This window comes from Gopherus flavomarginatus, chromosome 9 (genome assembly GCF_025201925.1).
Source record: "Gopherus flavomarginatus isolate rGopFla2 chromosome 9, rGopFla2.mat.asm, whole genome shotgun sequence".
Classification (NCBI taxonomy): domain Eukaryota; kingdom Metazoa; phylum Chordata; order Testudines; family Testudinidae; genus Gopherus; species Gopherus flavomarginatus.
Genome location: NC_066625.1, coordinates 24,086,061 through 24,105,899, shown reverse-complemented (window position 1 = coordinate 24,105,899; position 19,839 = coordinate 24,086,061). Strand labels below are relative to the sequence as shown.

The window sequence follows — 19,839 nt, the reverse complement described above, 5'->3', positions numbered from 1 at the left end:
GTCTGATGGCTCTACAATCTTATTGATGAGGAGGAATGCACAAAACAGGTATAGGAATTATTCTTAATAACATTACAGTGAAGACCGTGTTGACTTGGGAGCCAGTGAATGACCAAATAGTACCAGCCAGCTGCAAATAAGACCTTTCAAATTTACAATAATCCTTGTATATGCTCAACAAACACAGTAGATAATACTGAAAAGGATACTTGCTGCACCTGCTCATAGAATGTTTTGGATGATATGCCTAACCGTGACATCAAATTTATTTGTGACTTCAGTGCACAAATTGGCAACAACTCTGTTGACTGGAAGTGATAGGCTCAGCAGCAGAAGGCATCTGAACTGGTAATGGCAACCAGCTCATGAATCTCTGTGGTACAACACTCTAAAGATAAGAAGCAGTTTCCTCCAGCAAGAGGTTTTACAGTCTCACAAGGACATCACCAGTGAATGCAACTGGGTGTATATCTAAGAGATGGAATCTTTTTTTTTTTTTTTGTGGGGTGTCACAGTCATCAGAGAAGCAATGTTAGCTCAGATCATTATCTTTTAGTGTTATAGCTGTAGATAAATTCAGAATCAAAGAAATGCAGATCAGATTGCACTTAGCAACTGTTCCGTTGTTTTACACGACCAGGCTGATAAAAGTGTGGAAGACAGAGGGCCAAACTGGAAGAAAAATTTATGGAGATAGCAGAGGAAGTAGTGATCCTCTGAAGAGTGCTTGAATTACATCTGAACATAGGCAGTGATCGATGAACGGGTGGCACTTAAGGTAAAAAAGGAACAGTGCAAGATGCGGGCAGAAGTGTTAGAGGCATATGCAATATATGGAGAAAAAGACAAAAGAGATGCAGGCAAGATAAACATAGTTCTTCTTTGAGTGGTTGGTCATGTCCATTACAACCAGGTGTGTGTGCGCCTTTTGAAGGTGCAGTCAAGGATGGCTCACCAGTACGGACTTTGGATCCTTCTCCTCTTACCTTCTCGTCTTGTCTATCCCCTTTCTACTGTGCCTGGTCCTGAATTACTTTGGACCACTGGGTTCTCCATACGGTAAAGAGGGGATATTCCATCCAATACTGTGCTCCCTTCCCTGCCCCTCCAACCCCCTTCCCTGTCCATCTTCAGGAACCCTGCTCATGAGCAACTTCTTGAATTAGAAGAGCAGCCCCTTCTCTCAATGGAGGAGGTTCCTCAGGAGCTAAGGGGCAAAGGGTTCTACTCCCGATATTTCCTAATACTGAAGGCCAAGGGGGACCTCAGACCCATCCTGGACTGCGGCTGCTCAACAAGTTTGTAAAGAGGCTCAAGTTCCTCCTGGTCTCGCTAACTTCCGTTATCCCGTCACTGGATCCAGGAGACTGGTACGCTGCCCTCGACTTGAAGGACGCATATTTACATATTGCAGTAGTCCCACATCACAGATGCTACCTCAAATTTGTGCTGAACAGCAGCCACTATTAGTTTGCCATCCTCCCTTTCAGACTGTCAGCAGCTCCTCAAGTGTTCACCAAATGCATGGCCGTCGTTGCGGTGTTTCTGCGCAAGCGCCAGATACAGGTTTTCTCTCACTTTGACTGGCTATTCAAGGGCCACTCCAGAGCCCAAGTGGAGGATCAGGTTAACTTCATAAGAAGAACCTTCCTCAAACTAGGTCATCTCCTCAACGAGGCCAAATCCACTCTGTCCCTGGTGCAGAGGATAGGGTTCATAGAAACAGTCCTAGACTCGACTCAAGCTGGGGCGAACGTCCCGGAAACCAGGTTTCACTCAATGAGGGACATTATACAGGGCCTCAGTTCCCCACGACCATAGCACGGAACTGCCTGAAACTGCTGGAGCACATAGCTGCGTGCACCTATGTAGTACAACACGCCAGACTCAAACTTCGCCACTCCAGTCTTGCCTGGCGTTGGTGTATCAGCCAGCCCGGGACGCTCTGGACAGCATCATAACCTGCCCATCATAACCCTGCCCCACCCGGTGTTGAACTCCCTTCTGTAGTGGCTCAACCCACAAGTGGTTTGTGTGTGAGTGCCTTTTGCCAGCCATCATTGACAGATGCCTTGGATCTGGGCTAGGGAGCTCGTCTAGGAGACCCCAGGACTCAAGGCCTCTGGTCTCAGGTGGACCTTGCTCTGCATATCTGTGTCAGAGAGCTGAGAGCGGTGTGCCTGGCATACCAGGCTTTCAAAATGCACATAGCAGGCAGGTACGTTTCAGTCCTCATGGACAACACCTTGGCGATGTTCTATATCACCAAATAGGGGGGTGCACACTTCTCTCCCCTGTGCTGGGAAGCCTTCACGCTGTGGGACTTCTGCGTAGAGTACTCGATACACCGGCAGGTGTCATACCTCCCAGGAGTGCAGAAGGAGCTGACAGACAGTCTCAGTCAGACCTTTCATGGCCACGAGTGATATCCCTCTGGCCAGACATAGCGAGCTCAATCTTCCATCTCTGGGCCTCTTCCCAGATAGACCTGTTCTCCAATCGTAGCAACAGGAAATGTCAACTGTTCTTCTCCTTCGTGAATCACAGCCCGGGATCCATCGCGGATGTCTTCCTTCCCCTGTGGGACGGCCGCCTGCTCTACACGTTCGTACCAATACCGCTGGTCCACAAGTTGCATCTCAAGATCCGCAGGGACTGGGCCTGAATCATACTGATAGTGCCGGCGTGGCCACACCAGCACTGGTTCATTTCTCTCCTGGAATTGTCCGTGGCAGCACCGCTCACCCTACTGTTGGTCCCAGACCTGATCATGCCAGGACCATGGCTGAGTCGGGCACCCAAACGTCGTCGCTCCAGCTCACGGCCTGGATGCTCCATGGCTAAACACCATGGAGCTGCCCTGCACCAATCAAGTCAGGCAAGTTCTCCTTGGCAGTTGGAAGCCCTCCACCAGGGCAACGTACCTTGCCAAGTGGAAAAGGTTCTCCATCTGGTAAGGACAAGCTCCAACTCAGACCTCACCCAGCTTTCTCCCTAAGGTTGTCTCAAATTCCACGTGAGCCAGGACATCTTCCTCCCAGTGTTTTACCCCAAGCCACACTCTGAGATAGGAGGCGCAGGCTTTACTTGCTGGATGTACGTAGGGCACGAGCCTTCTACATAGAGAGGACTAAGCTTTTCTGCAAGTCCATCCAACTTTTCATGGCTATGGCAGACAGAATGAAGGGCCTCCCTGCCTTTTCTCAATGCGTCTCGTCTTGGATTACATCCTGCATTCGGGAGTGTTACTGCCTGGCGAAGGTGCCCGCTCTGCCGATTACCGCTCACTTCACCAGGGCCCAGGCCTCCTCCGAGGCACTCCTGGCACAGATTCCCTACCCAGGAAATCTGCAGGGTGGCTACGTGGTCCTCGATACATACGTTCACAATGCACTATGCAATTACACAACAGGCCAGAGACAATGCGGCCTTTGGATGAGCTGTGCTCCAATCAGTGCATGACTCTGACCCCACCTCCTGAGCTTTGGCTTGTTAGTCACCTGATTGTTCACGTCCATTTCAATCACTTGAAGTAAAACGGTTACTCACTTTCTCATAATTGTTGTTCGAGATTTGTTGTTTATGTCCATTCCAATAGCCACGCTCCTACCCCTCTGTCAGAGTAGCTGGCAAGAAGGAACTGAGGGGGGTGGAGGATCGGCAGGGCCCTATATTGGGCTCCATAAAGGCACCATTTCCAGGGGGTACACAGGCCGACCCTACGGATGCTGCTAAGGGGAAATCTTCTGGCTGGCCTGCACGCAGTATGCACACACCTGGATGGAATGGACATGAACAGCACATCTCGAAGAACAACAGTTACAAGAAGGTGAGTAACCATTTTTTTTTTTTTCAGGAGAAGCTGGAGAGGCAGGGGAAGCAGCACAGAAGTGGGGAGACTTCAGGCAGCTTCTACAGAATAATGAAAGACCTCTCCAGAAAAATCAGACCATCGTAGGTGTTGCCCATGAGAAATTCTGAGGCAAATGCTGAAAATGCATGAAGAACAAGCCAGACTCTGGAAAGAACATTTTTGGTTCCATATTGAACTGTCCAGAGCTAATGATCATGCACAGATTTGAGGAAAATGCCAATTTTAAGTTAGAAATAGAAGAGGAACCAATAACACCTGATGAAATTAAAGCAGCCATCAAAAGCTTCAAACAAGGAGAAGCTACTGGAGTTGACAGAATTCAAGCAGAGATATTAAAGGCAGAAGGTCAAGTTTTGATAGAGTAGTCAACAGAACTCTAACAAAATATGGGTGAAAGAACAAGTGGTACAACACTGGAAAGATGGCATCATTGTGGCATTGCCAAAAAAAAGGTGGTCTTCGTGCACAAATTGGAGAGGTGTTGTACTGCTATCTCAATCCTGGGCAAAGTATTGGCTACTGTTATGCTGAATAGAATGAAGAAGCAGTGGATTGAATATTATAAGAGCAGGCTTGATTCTATGCAGGAGATCCAATTTGAAATACATATTGGCTCTTTGACATATCATAAAAAAAACTAAGAAGGGTTTTTGCCAAAACAGTAATCAACTTCATCAATTTCAGGAAAACATTTGATAGTGTCCACAGAGAGACCACGTCGAATTTTGCTAGAAGCTATGGGATACTGCACAAGCTTATCAACATAATAAGCAGTTAATATGATGGAAGTAGATGCACAGTAAGATTGGATACAGGCCTGGGTAAGTGGTTTGACATTGTGACTGCAGTTAGACAAGGCTGTGTGTTATCACCAGTCCTCTTTGTATTAGAAATAGAGTTGGTGATGAAGTGGGGAACAAGTGATAGTGGATGGTATAAAGTGGGCTAGCGGAGATGAAGTAAATGACCTTGACTTTGCTGAAGGCTTTGCTTTACCAAGTGTGACGTAGAAGGGAATGAGTGCCTTTACATCAGAGGCAGAACAGGAAACAGCAAAAATTGGACTGACAGAATATGCAGAGAAAGCCACAATTAAGTTAAGAAACTGGACAACAGATGCAAAGGGGTACATGCATGGAAAAGAAATCACAAAGATAGCAGAATTCTTCTTTCTGTGGGTGTGGTGGCATTTGAAGGTGGCTGCAATAAAGATATTCATACAAGATTAAGAAACGCAAATACCACTTTTGGAAGGATGAACAACATCTGGTCAAACAGAGGTTTCCACACCAAACTAAAGGTCAGATTACACCATGCAATATCCCTGAGCATGCTACTGTACAGAGTAGACACTTTGCCGATGACCATGGCTAACAAAAAAAATGAGATTAGAGGCTGTCCATCACAGATGGCTGAGAAAGATACAACACATATTTTCTGCAAAGACAACAAAATAACATGAGAGTAAGGAAGCTGACAGAGCAGGACATGTTAGAGAATATTATTAAAGAAAGCAGGCTCAGGTGCCCTGGACATGTACACTGTATGGAGAATGAGAGACATGCTAAGCAATCACTGAATTGGGCACTCAAGGAAAGAAGAAGAAAAAAAAAAAAAAAAAAAGCAAGGAAGGCCAAAAAAAAATATGGCAGAAGACCACCACAGAAGCTATTGAATGAACTGGCATCACCTGGGAAGCAGTACCATACATCGTGAGTGACCATAATCAGTGAAGGAACTGGACTGCCTGTTGCAAGAGAAATTGATTTGACAATACCACAGCCATTTTGTGCACTCAGCCACCACTAACTGGAAGCGAGAACACCACGTACGTAGAAATAACTTGATGTTTATATAAGCATATGAAATAGCTGCAGTTTTGCTGGTAAGGATGGAAAGTAAAATTGAAAGAATCATGAGAATGGGTGGAAGCGTGGATGGCTGATCTTGGAGCTGAGTATTCCTGATTCTGAGTTTTTACTGATTTTATGATTAGAAGTTGCTTGCTGGTGTTAGGAAAATTGTTAGCAAGGGGTTACTATGAGTTATTAGCTTTGTTTTGAGCAACCTATGAAAAGGTTAATCAGAGTGGATAATTTTGGAGAAGTTTGGAGAGCTTTTCTATGAGCTCGGAGGCTGACATCCAGCTCCCCAGCAGCTGGGAGGAAGGCTGGCCACCAAAAACCTGCCACTGACCATTCAGTAACATCTTGGACTTTGGGTAACTATATCTAGGTTTTCTAGACTATTGCTATTTTAGGTGTGTGCTTTACACTCAATAAAAAAAGTTTTTGGGTGAAAGCACTCTCGTTTGTACCAATCATTTACCAGACAGAAGAGCTGTGTCTTGTTGATTTATTTCCTGAATCCACCTGGAGACAGGAAAATGTAAGGTGCCATAGTTTCATGTTAAGAAAACCTGGGGTACCATGCCCAATGTGTGAGCAGCACAGAGGAACTAAGATCTAAGGCAGAAGTCGGCAACCTTTCAGAAGTGGTGTGCCAAGTCTTCATTTATTCACTCTAATTTAAGGTTTCGCATGCCAGTAATACATTTTAATGTTTTTAGAAGGTCTCTTTCTATAGGTCTATAATATATAACTAAACTATTATTGTATGTAAAGTAAATAAGGTTTTTGAAATGTTTAAGAAGGTTCATTTAAAATTAAATTAAAATGCAGAGCCCCCCGGACCAGTGGCTAGGACCCAGGCAGTGTGAGTGCCACTGAAAATCAGCTCGTGTGCCGTCTTTGGCGCACATGCCATAGGTTGCCTACCCCTAATCTAAGGTAGAGCTGTAGTGGTTTGATTTAACAGTATTATTAGAAACTCAAGAGCTGTCTCAATAAGCCAGGCAACTAATAACTGGTATTGTAGGGTCAGCGATACCCCTTTATATAATATTTGGGTTTTGCTAATTTTACTTTTAAGTTGCTGAGTGTTTTGGTTATTGATAAGATGTTAGGTAACCAGAATTAATTAGTTTATTAATGAAAGTTAGATTAGCAAAATTAATAAATTACCCATCTGGAGAACAATCTTGCAGTGATTATATCTTCACTCCGTTCCAAATTTTGAGCTCGGTTTTGCTCATATTTATATTACCTTTACACACTTTCTTATCTAGGTTTTGTACATAACATTTCAGATATCAGTAGACTGTAGACACATCTGTGGTTACTGTAACTAGCACACATTTGGCAAGGCTCAACTGAAGGCCGCATATCTTGGTTTTTGACAGATTCTACACATAAAAAGAACAAAAGCCACAATAGTTCAACTTTTTGAAATAAAGCTTTTAGCATGAGTACAAGAAATTCTAGGAAATACATGAAATTGGCTAACTATTTAAATGTTTGTTTTTTTTCAAAACAAAGAAATATTTGTGGTTTTATATTCCAAGGGACTCCTGAGTCCCTGTAAGCAGGAAGAAATAGCTTCAAAGATGCTGGGGTTAAATTTAAGTTCCTAATGCCTGGGAAAGAATAAAGTTTTTAGGTTGAGGCTCAAGCCAAGTATTTTATTTAAAACATAGCTTCTAGATAGCACATGAACCTGGCCCTTATTCCTGCTAATGACAATCAGCAGAAGAGTTACATTGCTATTTCTTGTCAAGTTCCAGTAAGGGATTATTGATAACACTGGTCTACAATTTTTGAGAAGTCGTCTGCTTCAGAGATAAAATGTGATATTTATTATGTATTTTGATGTGCTGAATTCAAATATGACAATTAAAACAACTGATTGGCTACTGTTTCTAAGATATTTAAGTTTTTACATTTTATGTCTATGTATATAGTGTAGGTAGTAGCGTTGTAATCATAAATTGTAAACCTAGGTCTTTTCATGTGTTTATGGTTGCTTTACATGATAATATTTCATCTGTCCTGTTTATGTAACACTTTAAAAATCAGCAAAAAGGGTTATATAAATAAAATTTATTATGAAACAAAAGGCAAAAAAGTATTATATACATAGTTTAGTCCTATTCAGTGTCTACTCGGCGCTCCTTGGCTTGTCTCTTGTATTCATTAAATGGAGCATCTCTTGTCACTGTCCAGCAATAGTCTGCAAGCGTTGATGGGCTCCATTTGCCCTGATAGCGTTTCTCCATTGTTGCAAAGTCCTGGTGAAATCGCTCGCCGTGCTCGTCGCTCACTGCTCCGCAGTTCGGTGGAAAAAAATCTAGATGAGAGTGTAAAAAATGTATCTTTAGTGACATGGTGCAACCAAGGCTTTTGTATGCCTTGAGGAGGTTTTCCACCAACAACCTGTAGTTGTCTGCCTTGTTGTTTCCGAGAAAATTTATTGCCACTAACTGGTAGGCTTTCCATGCCGTCTTTTCCTTGCCACGCAGTGCATGGTCAAATGCATCATCTCGAAGAAGTTCACGAATCTGAGGACCAACAAAGCTACCTTCCTTTATCTTAGCTTCACTTAACCTTGGAAATTTTCCACGAAGGTACTTGAAAGCTGCTTGTGTTTTGTCAATGGCCTTGACAGCGTTCTTCATCAGACCCAGCTTGATGTGTAAGGGTGGTAGCAAAATCTTCCTTGATTCAACAAGTGGTGGATGCTGAACACTTTTCCTCCCAGGCTCCAATGACTGTCGGAGTGGCCAGTCTTTCTTGATGTAGTGGGACTCTCTTGCACAACTATCCCATTCGCAGAGAAAACAGCAGTAATTTGTGTATCCAGTCTGCTGACCAAGCAAGAGAGCAAAAACCTTCAAATCTCCACAAAGCTACCACTGATGTTGGTCATAGTTTATGCACCTCAAAAGTTGTTTCATGTTGTCATAGATTTCCTTCATATGGACTGCATGACCAACTGGAATTGATGGCAAAACATTGCCATTATGCAGCAAAACAGCTTTAAGACTCGTCTTTGATGAATCAATGAACATTCTCTACTCATCTGGATCGTGAACGATGTTGAGGGTTGCCTTCACACCATCGATGTTGTTGCAGGCTACAAGATCACCTTCCATGAAGAAGAATGGGACAAGATCCTTTTGACGGTCACGGAACATGGAAACCCTAACATCACTTGCCAGGAGATTCCACTGCTGTAGTCTGGAACCCAACAGCTCTGCCTTGTTCTTGGGTAGTTCCAAATCCCTGACAAGGTCATTCAGTTCACCTTGTGTTAGGAGGTGGTTCAGAGGAGGAGGATGGGAGAAAATGTGGGCCCTGTGACATTGATGGTTCAGGACCAGAAGTTTCATCCTCTTCCTCGTCTGACTGAAGTGAGAATGATTGATTCTGGGGCATCAGGAACCGGCAGTCCTTCTCCGTGGGGTACTGGGCGTATAGCTGATGGAATGTTTGGATAATGCACAGTCCACTTTTTCTTCTTTTGACACACCTTTCCCAACTGGAGGCACCATGCAGAAGTAACAATTGCTGATATGATCTGTTGGCTCTCTCCAAATCATTGGCACTGCAAAAGGCATAGATTTCCTTTTCCTGTTCAACCACTGGCGAAGATTTGTTGCACAAGTGTTGCAGCATATGTGTGGGGCCCACCTTTTGTACTGATCTCCAATTTTGCAGCCAAAATAAAGGTGATAGGCTTTCTTAACCATAGTGGTTCTACTGCGCTTTTGTGATGCAAAAGTCACTTCACCACAAACATAGCAGAAGTTATCTGCACTGTTCACACAAGTACGAGGCATCTCTGCTCACTTTGGCTAAACAGAAATGTGTCCCTTTGCAAAATCAAACACTGACAAATAAAAGAGCACGACACTGTATGATTTCTAGAGCTGATCTAGGGCAATTTGTTCAGCAGAGTGATGTAAGCTTCATTATGATTGCATCATCCATGACTTCTAGGAATAACATGATGCAATTCATATCATGTATGACGCAATACCAGCTTCAGATTGCATCATTCATTGTTTTTCCTAAAAAGCAAGTAGTGTCCAAACTCAGTCATAGATTTGTTCATAGATCCAGTCAAAGATGTATTTTAGTCATTTCTGGTTTAAAGTGAGATCCTTTCCCTTTATAACTCACTTATCCTCCGCCATTCCCAAGTCAAGGGTCGTGTATACTGACCCAATAGCATATGTTGAAAGCTAGAGCCAATCAACAATTTTAAGCATCATTTTCGTTCTCAGTGACCCAGAATTAGTAAAGTTTGACTACATTTATTTCAGAAGCATTTTGGCTGTAGAGCAGTGTAACCAGTCCCTTGAAGTAGCATTATTTTTAAACACGTCTTCCACTGCTGGTGAGGGACTTGATGCTTGTTGAATTAAAGGGGCTTGAAGAAACCAGATTAGTAAATAAGAGAATCTTCATTCTCTGTAGCTGGTGTGCCCCTTCCCTCCCTAATTTGCTCTTTCCAGTATAGTCTGCACAGTTTCCTGTTATGCCGTTACAAAGCCACAAGCAGTGGAAAGTTCCCAGTGATGTTAGATGCTTGCTTAAAGCTGCATTGCTCTATATAATCAGTTTGTATTCATGCTTATGAATATGTAATCAATTAATGTAAGGAATGAGTGAGATAGTGTGAGTAACAGCCAATGGCAAAACAAAGAGGCAAATATCGCCTTTTATGGAATGATGGTATTATCTTGGTGAAGGTATAAACCTCGAGGCGGGTGGCCAGGTCAGGTATACCAAAAAGGAAATGTAACAGCACGCTAAACTCGGGACCGGACTGGAAGCAGTAGAGCCCTCCCGTGGATCCGAAGCGACTAGGGACTTTCGTCGCCTCGCAGCCAATCTCTACGCAGCTGTCGCCTGGCCAGCCTCAACCACCGGCAAAATCGAAATTCATCTATGCCCTTACCTGCAGCCTGCCAGCATAAATGTGATGCGTGTGAGAGTATAGCTGTATTAGACAAGCTCAGCTCACACCAATAAACAAACCTCAGTGCTCCTCAAGTTCACCTTTTGTGTGGACTCGTTCCTTGGCTAATCCCAAAGACAGGTAACACGGTAACTGAAAGGGCTGAACAAGCTTTTAAATTCTTACATTAATTTTCCATTTGCTAATGTTTATCTTTTGTCCGTTTGCTCTTGACACACACTCTATACTGCAGATGAAACCTCAAAACCATGATGTCTTCACAGTTTAGGCAGATACTGTTGCCAGTTCCCTGGAATCAGGCCAAGAAATAATCACAAACAAAGGTTGAATTAAAGCAGTTCTGAGGGCTGATTTATTGCTTGCTTTCCTTATTTGTGCAGTTATACTCGCGCACACACGTTCTATGCATACTGGTGACAGGCTGCCGGTGCAGATGTTGCTTTCGATCTTAGGTTACTGGGACTGGCCAGGTTCCAGCTTCCTAGAGATTGAACCACCAAGTGATGAGAGTACCCGAAGTCCCCCTTGGGTCTGCAGGAGTGCTCTACTGCTTCTGGTCCGGTCCTGAGTTCTTGCTGTCATGGATTATATCTCTCTCTGGCCACTGCTGCCATAGGTTTATATACAGTCCCATGTATACCTCGATCATCCTTACATGGTAATATTTCGGTCCAAGCCTTGTGATTGGTTTCTTACACTCACACTATCTCACTCATTCCTTACGTATTGATTATATATTCATAAGCATGAGTACAATTGGTAATATAGCTTTAAGCAAGCCCCTCACATCAGTGAGGACTTCCGCTGGTGTTTTTGGTTCAGACAGGAAACTGAGTAAACTGCACTTTTAGACATGACAGGAAGTCTACACAGACAGACTTCATTTGAAAAAGCAAAAACGGTGGAGTATATTGGGGAATGGGCTGCCCTTCCTCCCCAGAGCAGAAGCTGTTGCTGTTTGGGGAAGGCTAAACCATGGATGGGGGCCAAGCCATGGTTGGGGCTGCGGCCGACTACAGATATTTCCTCAGCAATAATAGCACCCTTGGTGTCTGTTTCAGGATCATATTCATAATCAAGACACTAGCTGCCTGGATGAGTTTGGACCTGGCCCTTTTAAACAGTCTGTTGTGATTTACACCAGTGTATAGTGCAAGTCAACCATGTCTATCCTGGATTGGTTGCAGCCCGGGTTAATAATGACTGCACCAACTGTCTCCCATCAGGGCAGACACAACAAGTATACTACTGGTGTAATCCCAACAAAGAGGATCCGTGGAAGAGATAACTACCATAGTCACATGGAATGTAAGGACATTGAGACAAATAGGGAGGTTGAGAGAACTCACGGACGAAATGGAACCATACACCTGGCACCTCCTAGGAATCTCTGAGATCAGATGGAAGAACTTTGGAAAGGCGCAAACGGAAGACGGCCATGTACTCTCTTACAGTAGAGAGGACAAACATGTCAATGGCGTAGGATTTCTTGTGCAAAAAGATACTAAGAATTCAGTATGAGAATACCATCCAGTATCCATCAGGCTTATTTCCATCCATCTAAAGGCAGTGCGGTTCAAAATCACAGTAGTACAAGCCTATGCCCCTACAACAGACTATGACTATGAACAAATTGAAGACTTTTACAATCTGCTCCAAGACATCGATAAGGTACCCAAGAAAGAGATCCTGATTGTATAAGGAGATTGGAATGCTAAAGTGAGTACTGACACGCAGGCAGATTGGTAAGGTTATAGAGGCCCTTTCTGTAATGCAGTAACCAATGAGAGAGGACTGAGACTTTTTTGGAGTTTGCCAGCTCTAACAATCTGCTTCTTACAAACACATTAGGAGCACATAAAGCATCCAGATGATCAACGTGGCATGCACCTGATGGTTTACAGCACAATCAGATTGACTACATCATGGTTCAAAACAAGGAACTTCCCCAGTGCTGATATTGGAAGCGATGGCAGCAGAGGTGGCGGCTGAAATGCTTAAGGAAAACATGAACAGTTATGAACTTGTTTTAAAAAAGGCCAGGATCAGAGTGGTGCTAACACCGAAGCTCTAAGATCGATGCTTCAGAGCCCTAAAGGAGCGCCAGGGAAAAGTGATACCTCCCCCCTCCCCCCCCCCGAATGCTTTAAGCCTTTTTGCAAAGCTATGAAACTTAAGAGCTTCAGCTAGGCTTGCTTTTCTGTGCAAAGGGCATGCGGGGGCAGAAAGATGTGGTCAGGGCCCCAAAAAGAGGAACTGGAATTAGATAAAGGGGAACTGGGTTACAACAGCTGAGCTTGCTTTCGGGACTACAGAAAAGGTGTTAAAATAGTCAAACCGCAAACTTGGCTAGTGATAACAATAACAGGAAAAACCGTATATGGAAAACTAATTATTAAGCTTGCTCTTGAGTAACCTTGTATTCCAAATAAGGCAATTGAAAATTTATCAAGCGTGTTATATGCTTGCGGTTTTAGCATTTATAAGCTTGGTAAAATTTGTGGAGAGCAGAGCAGTTTGCCTCTTGCATCGGGCCATGCTGACTCTTCCTGCATATGTGCTTGTATGAAATAAAGGAGCCTCAGGCTGTCTGATCTAAAATCAACTGTGTGGTCAATTTTCCACAACAGTAGGAACCAGACGTGGCATTTTCCCGACACGCCTACCACATTGGAAAAAAATTGAGATGCCTGGATATCAGGAGCAAGCGTTAAATCTCTGAAAGATCTGTCTTTCCTAATGAAAATGAAGCAATTCTTAGAGGGTATTCCTGAGAAAATAGAAAGGTATATCCTAGATGGGAAGTCCAAAACTGTAATCAGTATGGTGGAGATTGGAACCAAATAGGTGGAGGTCACAGAAAAGAAAAAAAACGGTAGCAGTTGGAGCGAATATCTGAAGGGGCAACCTAAAACAAAACCCTATCAACGGGGGCAACCCAAGGCCCCACCTACATCCCAAGGAAAACCCCAGACACCTTGTCGTCCCACCACACCAGTCTCCAGCAACCAACCTCACCCCAGTGACCAGTCAGCTGGGCGATGTTTTAAATTTAATGAGCTGGGGCACGTGAAGGCCAACTGCCCCAAGAACCCCAACAGACTGCAGTTCATTGCAACGGAGTCACACCCAAGGTCTTCAGGGTACCTGGGAGGCATCTGGGCCTAAGAGCGAAGGGAAACTGAGAGTGTGGGTGGGAAGAAGGTTACAGTATGGAGAGACACTGGAGCACAGGTGTCAGTTATCCACCGATCCTTAGTGGACCCCACATTCGTCAGCCAGAGGCCCAAGTGATGATTCAACCATTCATGTCAAAATCTTTAAACTCGCCTACAGCTGAGTTGCCTGACCAGTACAAGGGCTGGTCAGGAATGTGGACTTTTGCAGTCTATGATGATTATCCCATTCCCATGCTGCTGCGGGAAGATTTGGCCAACCATGTGAAGCTAGCCAAGCAGGTGGGAATGGTCTCTCGCAGCCAGGCTAAGCAAGCTTTCACACCTATCCCTGTTCTTGAGACCCAGACAGAGGTGATGGAACCGGATTCCCTGCCAATGACTGCAACAGTCATAGTGAATCCAGTCCCAGAGACCCAGCCAAAGCCAGTCCCAGAACCGGAACTGGCAAGGCAACTAGCACCACAACCATTGACAGCACTGAGTCCAGCACTTGCAAACCCATCTACAACTTCAACCCCAGAGAGCACCACCAAACTTGCACTGGCAGCAGCAGCAGATAACCCTACACAAGAGGCTCAGCTAGAGCCTGAATAAACACACAGTGCGCCAGCGGAGAGCTGTTCACAGTCAACGGAAACAGCCTCATCACCTGTATCGCTTCCAGAGGGACCACGCCCCGGTCCACAATCCAGTGAGGAACTAATGTCTCCAGCGTCCAGGGATTTCCAGGCCAAACAGGAAGCAGATGAAAGCCTCCAGGGAGCTTGGACGGCAGCACGGAGCAACCCACCGCCTTGCCGCTCTTCTAATTGATTCTGGTTTGTTTGTAGAAAGAGGACTTTTATACAAGGACACTCTTTCTGGTGGGCACGAGGCAGACTGGCCTCCTCAGACAATTGATAGTTCCAACTAAGTAACAGGTAAAGCTCTTGAGCTTAGCCCACAATCATTCTAGTGGCCATGCTGGGGTGAAGAGGACCAAAGACTGTTCGGGGAGGTCATTCCACTGGGAGGGAATGGGCAAGGATGTTTCTACTTACGTCTGGTCTTGTGAGGTGTGCCAAAGAGTGGGAAAACCCCAAGACCAGGTCAAAGCCCCTCTTCAGCCACTCCCCATAATTGAGGTCCCATTTCAGTGAATAGCTGTGGATATTCTGTGTTCTTTCTCAGAGAATACATCCAGAGGAAGGCAGTACATACTGACTTACATGGATTTTGCTACCCGATGGCTAGAAGCAGTAGCTCTAAGCAACACCAGGGCTAAACGTGTGTGCCAGGGTTTGATGTCTTGTTGATCAGTAATCTAAATCGAACCAACAACTTAGTGCAAATAGTTCCTATCCCATGATTGCTCCTCTTAATTGTTGTCCTATGATGCTTTATTTGCTACGTTTATATGACTTTAATAATATAAGTTAGGCATCCATGACTAAATTTATTTATCGTGATACTTATTTAATTATGAGAAAAGAAGCTATAAGTTAGAAATTTGAAGTGACAAGACTGATACTGTTGGCTGTAAGCCTGATGTGAAAGTCTTATAGGTTGTCTGTGAGACAGACTCCATAATGCTCTGCAGTTATACTAAGAAGAAAAATATTAGCGTGTTAGAATTACCAGAAAGATGGAACCTTTGCAAAAATTGTTAATACTTCTAGTGATGTAGTAACCCACAAGAAGTAACAAATCCTTAAGTTAGCAGCATATGATGTACGTGCCAAAAAGACACAAATAAATAACAGATGTTTGATTATGTAATTGAAAACCATAAATATACCAAAAATAAGAGATGTCTGTATGGAAAAAAGAGGAAATAATGAGAATGAAACTGAAACTGAACAACTCTAGTATTTACTTATGGCTTAATATGCTTATAACAACCAGGCAGCATCAGAGTCAAACAGTCATTGGCTGCATGGTCAGTTCTATGTGTCTTAGAAAAGTATATCTTTCTGTTATTTGCTGACTAACAATTGTTTGTTTAATAAACTCAGTTAAGCTGAGTTATCTGAAGTCTCTTTAATTACTAAGTAAATTTGGTTTTTTTGTTGTTTTTTTTTACAGATTTAATCTGTTATTGATCTTTGATAACATGCTCAACATCATGACTGCTGTCACTGTCCTCTACCTTCAGTAATGGTGTTTCTCTTCGGTCTTAAATACGCTTGCAGATTTGTCAGTGAGAGTGCTACATTGTTTTTTGTACCAAAAATAGTCACTTTATCACAGAGCAGACAGGCTTTTCTTTCTTTTATTTTTCCCTTCAAGACACAATTATTGTACTGCTGTATGGATCTAAACCTCTAGTGCCTTAATTCTTTTCTTGGTAGTGTTTGGCATGTCTAATCAATCCAAAACTCTGGATTTTTCGCAGTCTGCTGTAGACCAACAGAATAGGGATAATGGAATTGGGCTCAGTATGATTCTAAACTTCACTCCATATTATGATCAAGATCATCTCAGCCTGTGGTCTAAGTATCTAATTGTTAATTTTCAGCAGACTGGCTAGCATGTTTTCAGTGACATGAAGAAAAGTGGATGTTGGTGATAAGATATGTGTCATCTGATGGGCTGTAGGTATCAGCGTAGGACTTTCTGGGTTTGGAGGCAGATATTGCCTTATTGGTTGCATAAGACAGGGAAACTGAGCTTTTCTTTGAATGTGGGGATTGCTATGTTTTGTAGCTGCTCTGTATGACAAAAGTCAATTACTGACTTTGTACGCATTTGTTGTGAGAGGTCTGAGAACTTCTTTTTTTTTTCCTTACAAAAAATCATAGAAGAAATGAGTAGGCTCTTAGAATCAATTTCTAAAAACTTTTATTCTGAAAACAGAGTACATAATTTGTTACGATTTTGAAAATGTTTAAAGATACTGATTTAAACCTGGGTTTGAAGTGATACTACCATTATAGATTGAGTGGCATATAATAGCAAGGTAGAGGGGTGTGTGTGTTTGTGTCTTTTTTTTTTTTTTTTCCCCCTTTCCAATCATAGGAGAAAAGTAGTTGTTGAAAGGATTTTTAGGTTTGTGTGCAAGCGAGCGTGATGAAAGAGTGAAAAACTTATTGAAGGAAAGTGAATATAAGAAATTAGTTGTTTCCTTCATAAAATGAAATGACACCTTTTGGTGGCTGTAATCTGTGGAATTGAATCCATTGTCTAGAAAGGTTGTATTCCCATGAAATTTTGTCTCAAGCTCACGAGGCTCACAGTGTAATTGCTCCAGGAAATGTAGCTGTCCTGGGTGGTCCATAGTCATAGAGGGAGAAGTGATATTTTGGATAGCTAGGGCCAATTTTGAGGACGGCTTTGAATATCAGGTCAGAGACTTTGAACTAGACTACATTCCGTGGGCAGCCAGTTTAGAGATTGAAACATAGGAGCTTGTTCAGAGAGGTCTATGTTGGAGGGCACACACTGAGTATTTAAGCCTGGAGGTTCTGACTATATGGATCAACATAGCTATGGCTGCATCCAATAGGATGGGATAAAAATTCCCAACCACTTACAGATGGAAGGAAATACACTTTTTTGTTTCCAGCACTGCTGTTTGGACATCCGGTAGCATTGAAGAGTACAAAAGAAATCATATCTTATGGACTGATTTAAAAATCTGGGGGCAGATGGCCTTCATAATGGGGGATATTGCAGAGAATCCTGTTCTTCAAAACACTTCTCTCTTCCTGTTAGCATCACTGTGGACTTACCTGAGTTTAAGTATAGCCTGCTGCTTTTCATCCAGCTTCTCATTTCACTTAGATGTTGAAAAAATTGGGAAGTAGGTCCTTTGTGCCAGATACGAACAGTACTGTCGAGGTAGCTCTTGTGCTTACTGCTGGAACTGCCAGAAGTCTTCCAGTGGCTTCAGGTTAACACTGGGTAGAGGATTGAATCTTGTTGTTTTTTTTTGTTTTGTTTTTAAAATATTTTCTTATTTTAAGGCATGAAAGATGGAGAGTTCAAATACAATCATCCACAAGCCTTTGAGAGCAAGAAAAACAATGACTCCAAGTAGTCGAAAACAAGTGGAAATGCTGAGTAAAACAAAGAGTGTTTCAGGACAAGGAAAGATTCTTAACGGCTTGCATGCTGAGGATCACCATGTTCAGTTAAATACGGTGGACATAAACTGCAGAAGTAATGATTCTGTAAAAGGAAGCTCACTAACTGAATCAAAACCAGATACGTTCCCTGAAAAAAGTGAAATGTTACCTCAAAAATTAACAGCTTCAATACAGGGGTTCAGTGTTAACTCAAAAGTAAATGAAGAAGTAAAACAATGTTCTTATGACAAAAATTTTGATCAAAACTGTCAAGAAGAATCCCAAGAGCCTCCCCACGAGAAATCTTGTAACAAAAACTCTGATGCAAAACAGTTTCTAAATGCTGGGTGTTTGCAAGATATACTACATAAATGGTATGAAAATGAACTAAATACGCCATCCTCCAAACCAGTTGAAGTGCATTTGTATTCAAAACCAAATAACCTACCTGATGACCAGTTAAAAGAGAGTGCTTGTTTAGACGATCCAGTTAACCGTGATTCTGGGGATGAAAAAAGAACTAACAAGATTATTCCTATTTTAGAAAAAATAGACACAACAAGAGAAATAAATAGTGCAATAGAAGAGATTATTCCCATATTAAAAAAGGTAGACGTGATATCTGATTCAAATGATATGAAGCACAAATATAACCTTACTAATTCAGTTACCCTCACACTGCCTGGGACAGATAGAATAGCTGATGGTTCGGAGAGTAAAACATCCTTTGGAAATGATAGTCCAAATATTTCACCAGATGTGGAAGCTGCTGTTATGCTGCAGGATACATCACCTGGATATAGTATTGGTAAGCACTCTCTTCTTCTAATGATTTATAAATTTGTTTCCAAGATAACTTCATAATATTTCACTTTTAAATTTACAGAAATCTTGTTATAAAAATTCTTTAGGTCATGGGAGTTGGGTGTGTGTTTGAACGAACACATTCTTTCTTCTTTCACCATTATTGGTGCTGTTTTAGTCTGTCTGACCTGCCAGTGTGCAGTGCTGAAGCATCTTGGATAGATTAAGCACTACTAGTCCAGATGCAGTATTTTCACTTTTCTCTGCTTCGCTGAAGTGTTCATACACTATGTTGAAACAAGAGGAGAAATGTAACAGATTTAGGATATGCAGTAGAGGAAGGAGATTGATTTGGGGAGAGTGGGGTGGAAGAGAGGAGAAACCCAAAGAGTGAATTAAGCAATGAAAAGTGGAAAGCGGAAATATAAGAAAGATAATGGTGAGTAGTGGAACTGAATGGTTACTGAAAACTGAGAATAGAAAACAAGACACACAGGAAAGTGAGCAAATCCATTCTGAAGTGGTTATTCTAGGTTGTCTAATATAGGACAGGTAATTATTTGAGAAAAGCGGGCTCAGGCATTAGTAAGTGGAAGGAAAAAACAATGAAATGAGGTTGGCCTGCCCTGTCCAAGATGAACACACTGAGCTGAGGGGAAAAGAATGAAACAAAGGCAAAGAGGAGGATGTAACATTTTGATACAACGTTTTTTCTTAAGTTAATTGTCATAGATTCTAGGACTGGAAGGGACCTCAAGAGGCCATCGAGTCCAGTCCCATGCCCTCATAGCAGGAGCAAATATTGTCTAGACCATCCTGGATAGACATTAATCTAACCTACTCTTAAATATCTCCAGAGATGTAGTTTCCACAACTTTCCTATGCAATTTATTCCAGTGTTTAACCACCCTGACAGTTAGGAACTTTTTCCTAATGTCCAGCCTAAACCTCCCTTGCTGCAGTTCTTTTTGTTCTATCCTTAGAGGCTAAGGTGAACAAGTTTTCTCCCTCTTGCTTATGACACCCTTTTAGATACCTGAAAACTGCTATCATGTCCCCTCTCAGTCGTCTCTTTTCCAAACTAAACAAACCCAGTTCTTTCAGCCTTCCTTCA

General features: G+C 42.7%; 1 protein-coding gene across 3 annotated transcripts in view; it reads left to right on the top strand.

The window, feature by feature from the left end:
* Positions 1 to 19,839, top strand: part of ATF7IP2 (activating transcription factor 7 interacting protein 2) — a 79,821-nt gene that overhangs the window by 22,175 nt on the left and 37,807 nt on the right. For all 3 annotated transcript variants that reach the window (XM_050966425.1, XM_050966423.1, XM_050966424.1), the window contains exon 2: positions 17,820 to 18,729. In XM_050966425.1, the coding sequence (XP_050822382.1) occupies positions 17,829 to 18,729 (901 nt within the window). In that variant the 5' untranslated portion in view covers positions 17,820 to 17,828. The remainder of the gene's footprint in view (positions 1 to 17,819; positions 18,730 to 19,839) is intronic.